This window comes from Cricetulus griseus, chromosome 7 (assembly GCF_003668045.3).
Source record: "Cricetulus griseus strain 17A/GY chromosome 7, alternate assembly CriGri-PICRH-1.0, whole genome shotgun sequence".
Classification (NCBI taxonomy): domain Eukaryota; kingdom Metazoa; phylum Chordata; class Mammalia; order Rodentia; family Cricetidae; genus Cricetulus; species Cricetulus griseus.
The window spans coordinates 59,274,871-59,287,027 of NC_048600.1; the positions used below are offsets into that span (position 1 = coordinate 59,274,871).

Sequence of the window (12,157 nt, forward strand, 5' to 3'; positions counted from 1 at the left end):
CTAGAGGTTAAGCCTGGCCATTAACCCATAAGTGACCCAAATAGAATTTTCTCTTCCTGGGATCCGTTGATTGCCAGGTATAGCTTTGTGGTAATTCTAGCATTTGCAACCCAGCAATTTGAACCTTCTGTCTGCTTAAATGATGATTTTACATTGTAATGGTTGGTACTAAATCCTCTCGCTTTTGCTCCGCAGTCGCTGTTGTGACAAGAAAAGCTGTGGCAACCGAAATGAGACTCCCTCAGATCCAGTGATAATTGACAGGTAGGGACCACTCTTCTTTCACTGGATTCGTATTCCTCATTATAATGAAACACCTGCTTTGTGTCGCTCATGGGCGAGGGTTAGTGATGCATGTGGCTGAAGTTTGCTGGTTGGTCCTGACTTATATTGCGCCGAGTGATTGTGATTTCTAGGAAAGCCATATGGAATGTTCTTTGGAGTCCTGTTTCTTGGATGGCTCTGGTTTTGTGTCTGATTAATGCTCATATATAATATATATATATATATATATATATATATATATATATATGTTCATTCCTCACTCTCTGTGGTTCAGTCCCCATGGTGAATCAGGAAGCTTCAGAAATAAAATAATAATAGTTTTGTGATTTATGAAATGTGGTTGGGTGCTTATAAATATTTAACTTTTATTTGAAAAATGTTTGAATCATTATCACTTTTAGCTACAGTAGTTCTGTTGGACATAATCCATCTACATTTTAAGGTTTTATTTATGCATAAAAGCAGTTTAAAGAGATCTGTGAACCGAGATTTTTCTACCGTTATTTCCGGGCTTGATTGCAGCTACCACAGTATTGTAAGTTGATTAATTTATCCTGCTCGTCTTAATTATTGTGTTTTTAAACAGATCCATATTACTAATCTGACATGACCAAGTAAATCACTGCAGAATAATACATCTGTTTCAGTTCTCCAGTGCAGTTTTGAGTCAGTGTGCACACATTATGCAGAGTGGCATCCCAAATATTCATTTTATGTTTTAATTATTGAAATTCATTGTATGGAAACATGTATGATAAGCCATTTGTTATGTAGCATTACTCATTGAGAATTAAATGGCCTGGAAGCTTTATAGAGACTGTTAGTTGTCAGCTAGGTCTACTCACTGTGGGAAGAAAGTCTTCATTCAAAGGCAGATTCCTTCATTGAAGAAATCAGCAGCCACATGAACATCCCTTTCTGGACTTTAGCAGTACTCTCTTAGACAACCATAACACAAAGATGCAACAAAAACAATCTGTCAAATTCTTCTTTGGATTTATCATTTTTTCAGGAAAAGAAACCCAGGCATCTATTTTGTTCATCTGAGTTTCTGTGAAAAGATGGTTGCTTATGACCTGTGTGAGTCTTCAGGTTCTTAGCTCAGTATACAGCCCCAAGCAGCTTTGTGAAAGTTTCACTTCAATGGAGTATTCTAGTCAGAGATCTTATGCTTCTAGTCACAAAAATGTACATGGTGGATATGTGTAATAACATTTTAATTCCATGTTAAAAGAGGTGAAGTTTCAATGTACAGTGACGTTGTCCGGTGTCTGTTGAATGAAAATGGCATGCTTATCTGAAAGAGCAGAGATGTCGTTCATAAAATCGTATTTTCTGTCATGGAAGATAAAAATTGGCAAACGAGCAAGGTCAAAGGCCTACCTCCCCGTTGTTGGTGTCATTTGTGTACACCTTTCAGAACACTGCTTCCTTTTTTAAGTAAGTATTTCTTACTCTTGCTTTAAAAAGAAAGCATCTCACCAAAGGGCTAGCCTAAATCCTCCCCTAACTTTGAAACCATAAGGATTCTGTGGTGCCTCAAAGTCCTTCGAGATTTATGTGGTGACGTGCCACCCGCAACGAAAACACTTTTTTTTCTCTTTTGTTTGTGAATGGGTTAAGCTTTAAAGTTCTTCATTTGGTTTTAAGCTGTGACTCTGATGCAGAAGGCTGATATGACTGTGGTTTGAATAACATCTGATTTTGACCTGTTTCTGTGGGTTGCGATGGCAGGAGAAACTTGACTCAGCAGTGCTGTAATTAGCCCGCCCCATGTTTTTGAAACAGGATTGTGTTACCTGGATTGCATTAGTGTGGCTTCTATTGTCGCCGCCTTGCATCTGTCCCAGTAGGGTACTTAAAACCGTTTCTTGGCTGGGGGAGTTCAAACAATTTAGGCAAAATAAGTCTGCACTTTATGCTTTTGGTGGCTTTAGAGATACTATTCATGACATCTATCCTTTTCATTCCTTCCAACCCACACCTCCTTTTGGTTAGACAAAGTAGAAAGCCTTGTACAGCTAGTTTGATTTCTTTAAGGTGGGGGCATTTTAAAAAATGTCTGAGACATCCTGGATGTGTTCAAGCCCCAATGTACATTTATTAGCTGGTGTTTGCCACTGTCTGCCATGGAACTATCATTTCAGGCAATAAGACCAGTTGATAGGCGAAGCTTCCAGTTGTCTATTTTTATTTGCATGTGAGTTTTTAAAGTTATTTGCCCCTTCTGTTTGCCAAAGATTTAAAAATAAACAAACTTTCAGTTGCGCCTGTGCCAACATGTGAAAATTCTCTTTCTAATATCGAGGGCTGAAAAATCACAAGAACTTAGGAAAGGAAGGACAAAACAGAAAATATTTTTCAACTGCGTAAAATTGCTGCAAATGGGGAAAATATGATGGCAACGGTGTTTGGATTTCAGTTTCCAATTTCATTCCGTGTTACAGATTGCATAATATCTATTACGTGCTTAGGGTTTGATTTGCTTTCAGATTTATGGATATGAGTCTCCAAGCCTGCTCTACTCAGTAGCAACAGTCAGATCTTATAATATACATACTGTATGCAATATAAGGCCAAGGGAGTGGGCTGTTGTGGCCTTAGAAGTTACCATAGCTGTAACACACAGTCACCTCTTTTTGAAAGCTAATAATTTCTAGCTCCCTTTGCTTGACCTTCGAAATTTGGAAGAACACTGCTATTTTTATCAGTCAAAAGATTTTTAGCAGTGATTATTCAGGAAAACTATTTATAGTGTAGATGGAAGAACCTTTCTGGTCACACAGCACTGGTGCAGGGCCAGCCATTTCTGTGTTAAAACTTGGCCACATTATTTGTTGTCAGTGATGATTTGGAGACCAGTTTGGCATATATATATATATATATATATATATATATATATATATATATATATCTGAATTAACACATAGGTAATGGAATTAACAAAATCAGAGCAGTTGTACAGACACGTTTCTATTTCCTTCCAGAGGCATGCAGCAAAGTAAGAAAATATGACCCAAATTACTTTTTTTCAGTCATGACAATTTGTCAAAATGTTTATTGGAAAATTGCTATGTGGTGTAGGAAGGGTGCATCTGGAATCGACTGCTAGGTTACATTTCTGCTCAATGCCAAATAGCTTGATTAGGAATCATAAAACCCCAGCCTGTGCCCAATGATCCAGATATTTGGGATGTGTAGACATGGGAAAAGTCAAATATGTTATGTTTAATAGCTGATGAACAGGAACTAACAACAGCAAATTTCATTATCTTTGAGATAAAGGGCTATGTGTGGTAATTATTGTTAAAGTAAAAAGCAAAAAATGGCTTCCAGTTATTGAATTAAGGTGGGGATTGATTTAACATCCACACACTAACTCAGATTTGAATTTAAAAGGTTTGCAATAAAATTCCTGTTTAGAAATTGAGTACATTGTAGTTTTATTACTACACTAGATATCCTTGTGTCTTAACCTTTTCCCTTAGAGTTATTTTAGTTCAATAAATAAAACCTCATTAGACTATTCCCATTTCAACGAGTTTATTAAATTTTGCAGGAGTAATTAGCATAAGCTGTGCTAATTTTTCTGGAAGACTAATGACGGTGGTTCTTAATTAGCTTTACTTTGTAGGAATCAGAAAAGAGGATAATGACAAAAGTCACGTAGGTACTCTGAATTGGGAACCCACTTTTCCAGAATCCACAAAACTTCTATTTCTCTGTGGAAACTTTGTTATGCATGCTTTAACCATACAAATTAAAAGTGAAGACTTCTATTCTGTATTTAGTTGGCTACAATTGGGATCCTTGCTTGGTTGGAAAAAAAAATCTTTATTTTTCCTAGACTTGTCTTGGAGTGGCGAGATGGATGGGTGAATACAGATGGCCTTTAAAAAGTCCCTCTTTCTTCAAATTCTACCATACAGTTCCTTTCACAGGAAATACTGATGTTTCTGTCTAGAATGTGTGGGGCAGGGATAGTTTTATATTGTTCTTCAATTTAGAATCATGTGATGGATGAAATAGTTCATCAACTAAGCAAATGAAGGCCTAAGCTCTTAGGGCTGTAGGTCCTTAGCTGTCAACACCCAGAATTTGTTTTTAAGGGATAGAAATAATACAAGACAGACTCACAAAGTGTGTCAGTTAAAACCCAATCCTTTCAGGATTGTATATAATGTGGTTCAGGTAACCTGAAAATTTTGGGTCTCCCAAAGCCAGCATTTAAAACTTGGGTTTTTAAAGCCCACCAACTGGTCTAATGATTGGGGTTTGCTGATTGCCACAATCTTGCCTTTCTTTTCCATTGTAAGACTCTGCATCTATGCTTAGAGCTTGATACAGAGCACAAAGTATGACAATAAAGAAAATATATGACTTTTGTGACACAAATCCCCTAACCTATTTGGAGTTAGTTCAGTCAACACTTAACCAGAGCGCTCCTAAAAAAAAAAAAAAAAAAAAAAAACAACAACACACAAAATAACAAAAACAAACTAAACAAAAAGGGAACCCCCCCCACCAAAACCAAGGTTTGTTTTTTCCAGAATGGACATTTAAGTAATATCAACTGGCTGTGCAATGATTACAATGCAAAATGGACTTGTCATTTAGGAAATAACCGGAATGCTCATGTCACCAGCCACAAGTCATTTGAATAGAAAATCTTGGCCATGCTTGCATTGTTCAGATAGAAACTTTGATTGAAGGTCATGTGTGAACCTAAGGGGTCAGGTGGAGAGGTGAGACTTTGTAGAGAAGCAAAGTGTTACCTTATCATCACATTAACTTTCTTGATTAAGTTGTTGCTCATGTTTTTACATGGCTTTGTGAACATCAACCTGATGGGGAAACAACAGTGACATGTAAACTCAGGACACTCATTGGTAATTTTTAACCATTGGACATGAGTGAGAAAATGTATCACCATGAGTTTCTGAAAGCATATGAGTCTTTAGCAAGCAACTTCTGTCTTTTGTCATCAATGATAAATCCCAAAATTCACACAAAATGATTTTGACTTTGTGTCTCATAGGTTCTCAAACTGGGGGTCACAACTCCCCATAGGGGGTCACATATCATATATCCTTTATATTGTAATTCATAACAGTAGCAAAATTACAGTTCTGATGTAGCAATGAAATAATTTTGTGGGGAGGGGAGTTACCACAACATGAAGTATATTGACTATATTAAAGGGTCGCCTCCTTAGGAAGGTTGAGAATCTCTGCCTTAGATGAACATGAAGATATGCTTCCTAAACTTTGCAAATGAGACCCTTAGCCAGGTTTTTGACTTCAGTTTATTGCTCTTTCGGTTCTTATCTTTCTCTTCATCCTGTTGCCAACTGGCAAGCAGCGATCTGTTCATCGCAGCATGCAAGCTGCTGTGTGGGTCACCAAGAACCAGAGGTGCAAATGCATTTCTCAGTGCTCTGACACACCTTCTGTACCACCTCATTTCCTAACTCTGAACTGCTCAGTTAAAACCAAAGGAAGAGGAATCCACTCTCTCAAGCTGCCCCAGGCTGGATAATTGCTGTCCATCTGGTTGCTCTGAGAGGTTTGTATCTTTTTAACAGTGGAGAGTTGGCATCAACACAGAGCATGAATTTACAGTTGTTTCCTAGCCCTAGTGCCTTTAAACATTTGTTTTCTCAGTGGGAATTCACATGTGATTATTAGCAATGAGACTTATGTGAGCAAGTATCATTCTCAATTTTACACACATCACATGGTACTATTCTGAGGATGAGCCAGGCTCTTGAACAATTGGTTATGGCTTGCTACTGTGATAAAAAAATTACTAATACAATTAGCTAATAGCAGTCGAGATTCCATTTGCGATCAGCTATTCTCAAATACACAACCAGGATACATTAAAATGCTTTTCAAATATGCTGACAGTAGATCATAATGCAAAGTACTTTTTCAGGGTGTTACACTACAGCAGACACTGTATAATAAGCAACAGTGGTTTTCCTGTAAAGGAAATTATGGCACAACTTCCAAGAAATGTGTTTAACAGAGCTTCAGGGCATCAGCAAGTGTGTGTGTGGAACATGGCCGTGTGTGGGCTCACAGTGTGGCTTTGCATTTCACGTCACTGTAAGTTTGTTTCTGTAACAGTTTGGAAAAATGTAGGAAAGCATTGCAGGCTCCTATGTGTCAGTGACTTTGCACAGCTAGCTGGCGGTTCTAATTTATCAGTATAATAAACATGCTTTTACTTTCAAATAAGTTGTTTAGAGTTGAAAATAAGCCAGGCAACCCTCCTGCAAGTATGACACTCCATTGATAGACATTCTCCTTTCCCACTACCACCAGCTCCTGTCCAAACGCTCTAATTAAAAAAAAAAGTTGGCCAGATATAAAAAACCCCACTTAGAAGTTCTAGTCTAAAGAGATGGTATTTTGATCATTTTAATTTGCATGAGATGCTATCTAAAATAGACTACCAATTCTTTTTTCCCATTCCCCCTTCTCCCCTCTCCACCTCCCCTATCCATCTCTTTACAAGCCATGTAACCATACACTGTTCAGGACAGTATAAAAGTGACTCCTATTGCAACCAATGAAATATGGTGAACAGTACAGGTCTGTCTTTGGTTGCGCGCTGTCTTTAGGAGTGTGGGTAGATGAAGATAAATGTCCCTTGCAAACTATTTCTCCAGTTACAAGCCTTTGTCCAGGAGCAAATGAGGGTTTTAATGTTACAGTACTTGTTATAATAGAATTTTAATTGCCTTAATCCTGGTAAAGTACGGCACACACACACACACACACACACACACACACACACACACACACACAGAGAGAGAGAGAGAGAGAGAGAGAGAGAGAGAGAGAGAGAGAACATTCTTAATAGAGAGGTAAGCCAAGCTCCCAAATGAAACAACAGAAAACCCTACCACATTTTCCTTTCAGTGGGTCACTTATAAAAAAAATGATGTAGTTTATGAAATTGATTAGGTGGAAACAATCTATTGGCATTTCATCTTTCTCATCTTTCGCCTTCAATGGAAACACAGTGATGTTTAGTGTGCGTTGATGATTTTTAGTTTTAAAGGCAAAATACTTAGTTCCAGTTGTGAACATGCCTCTAAACTCACTTGTAACAACTTCACTAGATAAGCTGGCAAATCAGCTAGCTCGATCCCACACAATAACTTCCAAAATGGCCCTCGATGACTACAGCATCACACTTACTGTTTGAAGCATAATAGTTTCATAATATAATAAAAAGTAATGGTGTTAGGCAACACAGCTTTAATAAGATATTGTTTGTGCCTTTGCCATGTGCTATGGGAGCTGCCTCTCACTTGGTGGGCTTTTGATTCCTCTCAATAAGATTATTTCAAATACTCTAATCCTGAATCATTGACATGAATACAAAAGCCTGGTGACATCTAATAGATGCCTCTTAGCTTTGCGTTAGCTCTTGTTCCCTTCCTTTTTATTCTCTTTTTACCTGACAAAAAGCTTATGGACACTTGGGCTCTGTGTCTCAGGAACAGCATGGGGGGTTCCTCATGAAATATAAAGGAGGAAAAAGACTGACAGAGGCCGGATAAGCTACAGAGTGAAGGGCCATAGATTAAAAGTAAATGCCAGTAAATCCTCCTCTGTACAGCACTCCTTCTTCCATTGTTTTCTTTAACACTTTAAGTGCCAGGGAAGGGGAACAATGAAGAGAGTTAAATGAAGTGTGTGCTGGCCTTTTAATCTGGACATGGTCACTGTATATATTGTACACGGCTTGGGTAAGATTGTCACATTTTCAGTTAGACTTTGTAATGACAGTGGTTTTTTGGGGGGTGGGTGGGGAACGCTCTTATAATCACTATCAAGAATTTCTCAAGACCCCTTTTATGACTCTCTGTTCATCTGACCAAGCATTGATGCTATACGTGGGGATGGGTATTGTGTGAGCGAGCAGTCCTCGTAGGGTGTCCACGAGGACACGACTGTTTTCCATCTTTCCTGAGCAGTCATGATTGACCAAAGCTCTCTTTTACCCTGGGGGCTCGTGATGCTATGCTGTCAGGGTGGAATTCCTTGTAATCCATGGTTTGAAAGTGATCAGCATAGAACGTTAAAGCAACTTGTTCTAGGGCATGAGCTCCTGTGTTTCACATGGAATTGCCCCTGCTGGAGCTGTGAATACTTAGGTGGGCTGGAGGGCCCATACTGGGTTAGATACTGGAGACTCACAGAGGAGGAGTTATTCCTGGAGACACGACTGTTTTCCATCTTTCCTGAGCAGTCATGATTGACCAAAGCTCTCTTTTACTCCATTTGCAGATCAGAGCCTACAACTACTCTCTTGTCAATTTATTATTGTTTAATACATAACTATTGAGCTCTCCTGTTTATAAACTATATTTCCCATTTATTAATCTTTTGATCCGTTAGTAGTATCTCACAATTAAAAAAATAGTTTTGGGTGCACTCTTGACTGATGTCTTCCTTCCAAATGATGGAAATCAGTAACTTTGAAGGACTCTAGGAATGCCATTAGGTTTGATCTCTCTCTCTCTCTCTCTCTCTCTCTCTCTCTCTCTCACACACACACACACACACACACACACACTCACACGACAGAAAAGAAGACAGAAATCCAGCATTCTCTTTTAATTGTTAGGAAGTTCTTTGGAAAAGGAAGTTGGTGAGATGTTCACTCAGTGATCTTTGAAACCATTTCCAACAGTATCAGAAACCTCTGTTTTCCTAAATGGTCTTGATATTTTCTTAAATTCTAACTCTAATATCTATGGCATGCTATATACACCACAGAGTATCTTCAAACCGCTTGATAGCGTCTTCCTGCGATTACAGGCAGAGGTTGCCCTGTTTGAGACATCTGTATGTTCTTACAAAGACCAACCTTGGAAAATAATAAAACAAAGTGAACAAAATCCCTGATCACTGTAAGTTTAGTTGTTACATACATAGCCATGGCACACTGCTAGCAGATTTTGAACACTATAAGGTGTGATATTTCAGAGGCTTCCCTTCCCACCAGTGAACTCAAGCTTGTGGAGCATGTAGCCTAAGGGACTAGCCCCTGAGCAAATGATGAGAAACTCTGCACCTCCAGTTCTCAGCTTGATTTTTCTCCTCGCCATCCTTCATCACCTAGTGAAGCAGTTTCCAGTACCTCATGGTGTGCTTTTATTTCAGTTTTCTTGGTAGCCACATTTCATCTCCTCATGTGTTTCTCTAAATAAGTCCCTACCCAGTTTCTTACTACTTAGTTACACATTTAACTTGTGGGGTTGAAAATGAAAGTAACAATCCAGAGAGAAGTCTATTGAGGGTGGAGTACAGTGGCAAAGACAAAGACTTTGAAATTCCCTGCTGACAGGCCAAATTCTTCATGACTACTTAGTATCTGCCTTGACACCTCAGTGCTCCAATCTTCAAAATGGACACATTCATCTCTATCATGGATTACAGCTCCACGCCTCACTACTTTAGGGTTATAGTTCAGTGGATACAGTGTTTGTGTCTAATGTGTGCAAATGCTCTGAATTCAGTCCCCAATATCACACACACACACACACACACACACACACACACACACACACACACACACAGAGCATATATATACATACACACAATTATGTTTCATACACATAATTATGTTTTTTAATTATGTTTTTTTTTTTTTTACAAAAACTTAACAAGGTTTACAGCACCTAACAAACACTAGAGTTGAGATATTCTGAGGCCTTAAAGTCAGATTTTGAAAACTGAGCCTAATATATTTTATGTGGGTCGCTACCCTTAATTTGATAAACTTTTTTTTTAAGATGAGTTACCTTGCTGAGTTAATCCCGCTGGTTGTGCCTTCTTGGACAAGACATCACTCATTTCTTTTTCTTCCCACAACTACTTATTGTGTTTCTACTCTTTGTGTCACACTGTGTTCATGATTGCCCAGAAAAGCTACAAGGAGAGACATAGATTGAATGGAATGTTATGTGACCAAACATGACTTTTGGAATCCTGAAACTTTCTCAGTGTCTCATAAGATGTTTTTTAGGGGGGGGGCAGGAAGGGGATATGTTGAAATAGTAAGTAAATATTATTGATTTTTCCCTTTTTCTTTTGAGGCAGTGTCTTTCATATCTTAGGCTGGTCTTGAACTTGTGATTCTTCAGCTTTTTTTCAGAGTATTGAGATTACAGGAACATGCTGCCATACCCAACTGTATTTCCTTCAAAATAGAAGAACACAACACAAACTGAATCAAGATGCACAAGAAAGATCCTTTCACGCTGAAGGCAGCTCATACCTGGTGGCACTGAACTTGGGCAAACCCTGTGGTTTTATTAATGCCTCTGGCATGGTCCACTTGTTGGTTAAGACTGTGGGCAGTGGAGTCAGATCAAATCCCTCCTCAGCTAACACCATAGGGCCCTGGGGAGTTCAACTGCTCTTAGTACCTATTTCTTCATCTATAAGCTGTGTCAGCAGAGTGCCCAGCACACAGTACATACTGGGAATGATGTGGCTGTCATTTAAAAAATACAGGCGGGAATGAAGAGATTGCTACAACCTTTTGCTATGGAATTCAAACTTCAGTGTTTTGTGGCATTGCCAAACATGGTAGGGCAGGTGGGTTTCAGAGACTGATGACAACATGCTTGTGGGGTAGTTGACACAGCTGCTGGTTGCTGCCTATCCCCAGCCATAATACCTCACTCACTTGCAGTAGACGCTTGCAGTATGGTATTGTGAAAGGAAAGGGGTGAGAAGCACAGTTGTTGAATGTGGTGGTCTCATCTCTGCCTCAACACAGGCTTGTTACAGCCACACAATAAAGCATCGAAATGCAAGATAAAATATTAAATTTGTTTCCGTTAAAAATGTTAATCTTCACACGATTACCATGCAAATCTCCTCGCTGCCTAACTGTTTAATTGATGGAGTAAATCACAGGGCTGACACGTAAGTGAAAACCCCTGCTGTTGGTGCTCTCGCAAAGCACATTTTGAGGAATATATTCTGGTAAGCGGTTTGTCTCTTACATACGCTAACATGAATTAGGGAAGTAATACATGTTTGTCCCATCGTGAGGAAAGAAGCATGCTTCAGAATTTTCAGGAAAAGTTTCTTGTTTGTTTGTGTTTTTTGGAGGGCCCACTAACTCCCGGCACTATCAAATGTGAAATCAATGCTATGGTGGCCAGTGTTTAAGCATAGTAACATGGTACTTTTGTGATGGAAGGGTTAATAAATTTCCCCTTCTTCTTTCTTTCTCTACCCCCACCCTCAAGATCCTCCTGTCCCCATCTCAATCCTATCATGTGCCTGGTTGACGCTGAAAGAAGGCTTGAAGTTGCCCATGGGGCATCCCATTTCTAGCCTCCTCTGAGGTCTCCTGCACAGATGGGAGCTTGCCTTCTGTCCTTAGGACTCAAAATGTAGCCAGGCAGCAAGTCCAGCAGCCTAGCTTCTCTGACCTGTGAGCTGCTGAGGAGGAGAAACAGACATCTCTCACATCTAATAGGATGCATCTCTGTGTCTTTAGGAGACGCCCACTGAAGGAAGTTCTCCTTTATTTCCAAGATAAGGTGTCATTCATGAGAGCAATGTGCTGAACTAATCAGGTTAATTGAGAGGCCCGGAATCCTCATTGAGTCTATCTTTCCTTCCTGTTAAAGGCAGATAGCGCAGACAGAGGATGCTTACTTTCCCCATAGCTTATTCGATCTGTAGGCGTGCAGAGAACGGGGGGCTAAGAAGAATGCTGTTCGGGTTCTGCGTATGTGGATTCTTTTATTGGGAAGCATAACTTTAAAGAAATAACAACCCTCCAGAAGACTGAGAGATCGAGTGGCTTCAAGTGTCTGATACTGCTT

The 12,157-nt window shown here is 39.3% G+C and overlaps 1 protein-coding gene across 4 annotated transcripts in view; it reads left to right on the forward strand.

The window, feature by feature from the left end:
• The window catches only part of Ebf1 (EBF transcription factor 1), a 385,024-nt gene that overhangs the window by 25,295 nt on the left and 347,572 nt on the right, over positions 1-12,157 (forward strand). For all 4 annotated transcript variants that reach the window (XM_027425266.2, XM_027425267.2, XM_027425269.2 and 1 more), the window contains exon 6: positions 196-264. In XM_027425266.2, the coding sequence (XP_027281067.1) occupies positions 196-264 (69 nt within the window). The remainder of the gene's footprint in view (positions 1-195; positions 265-12,157) is intronic.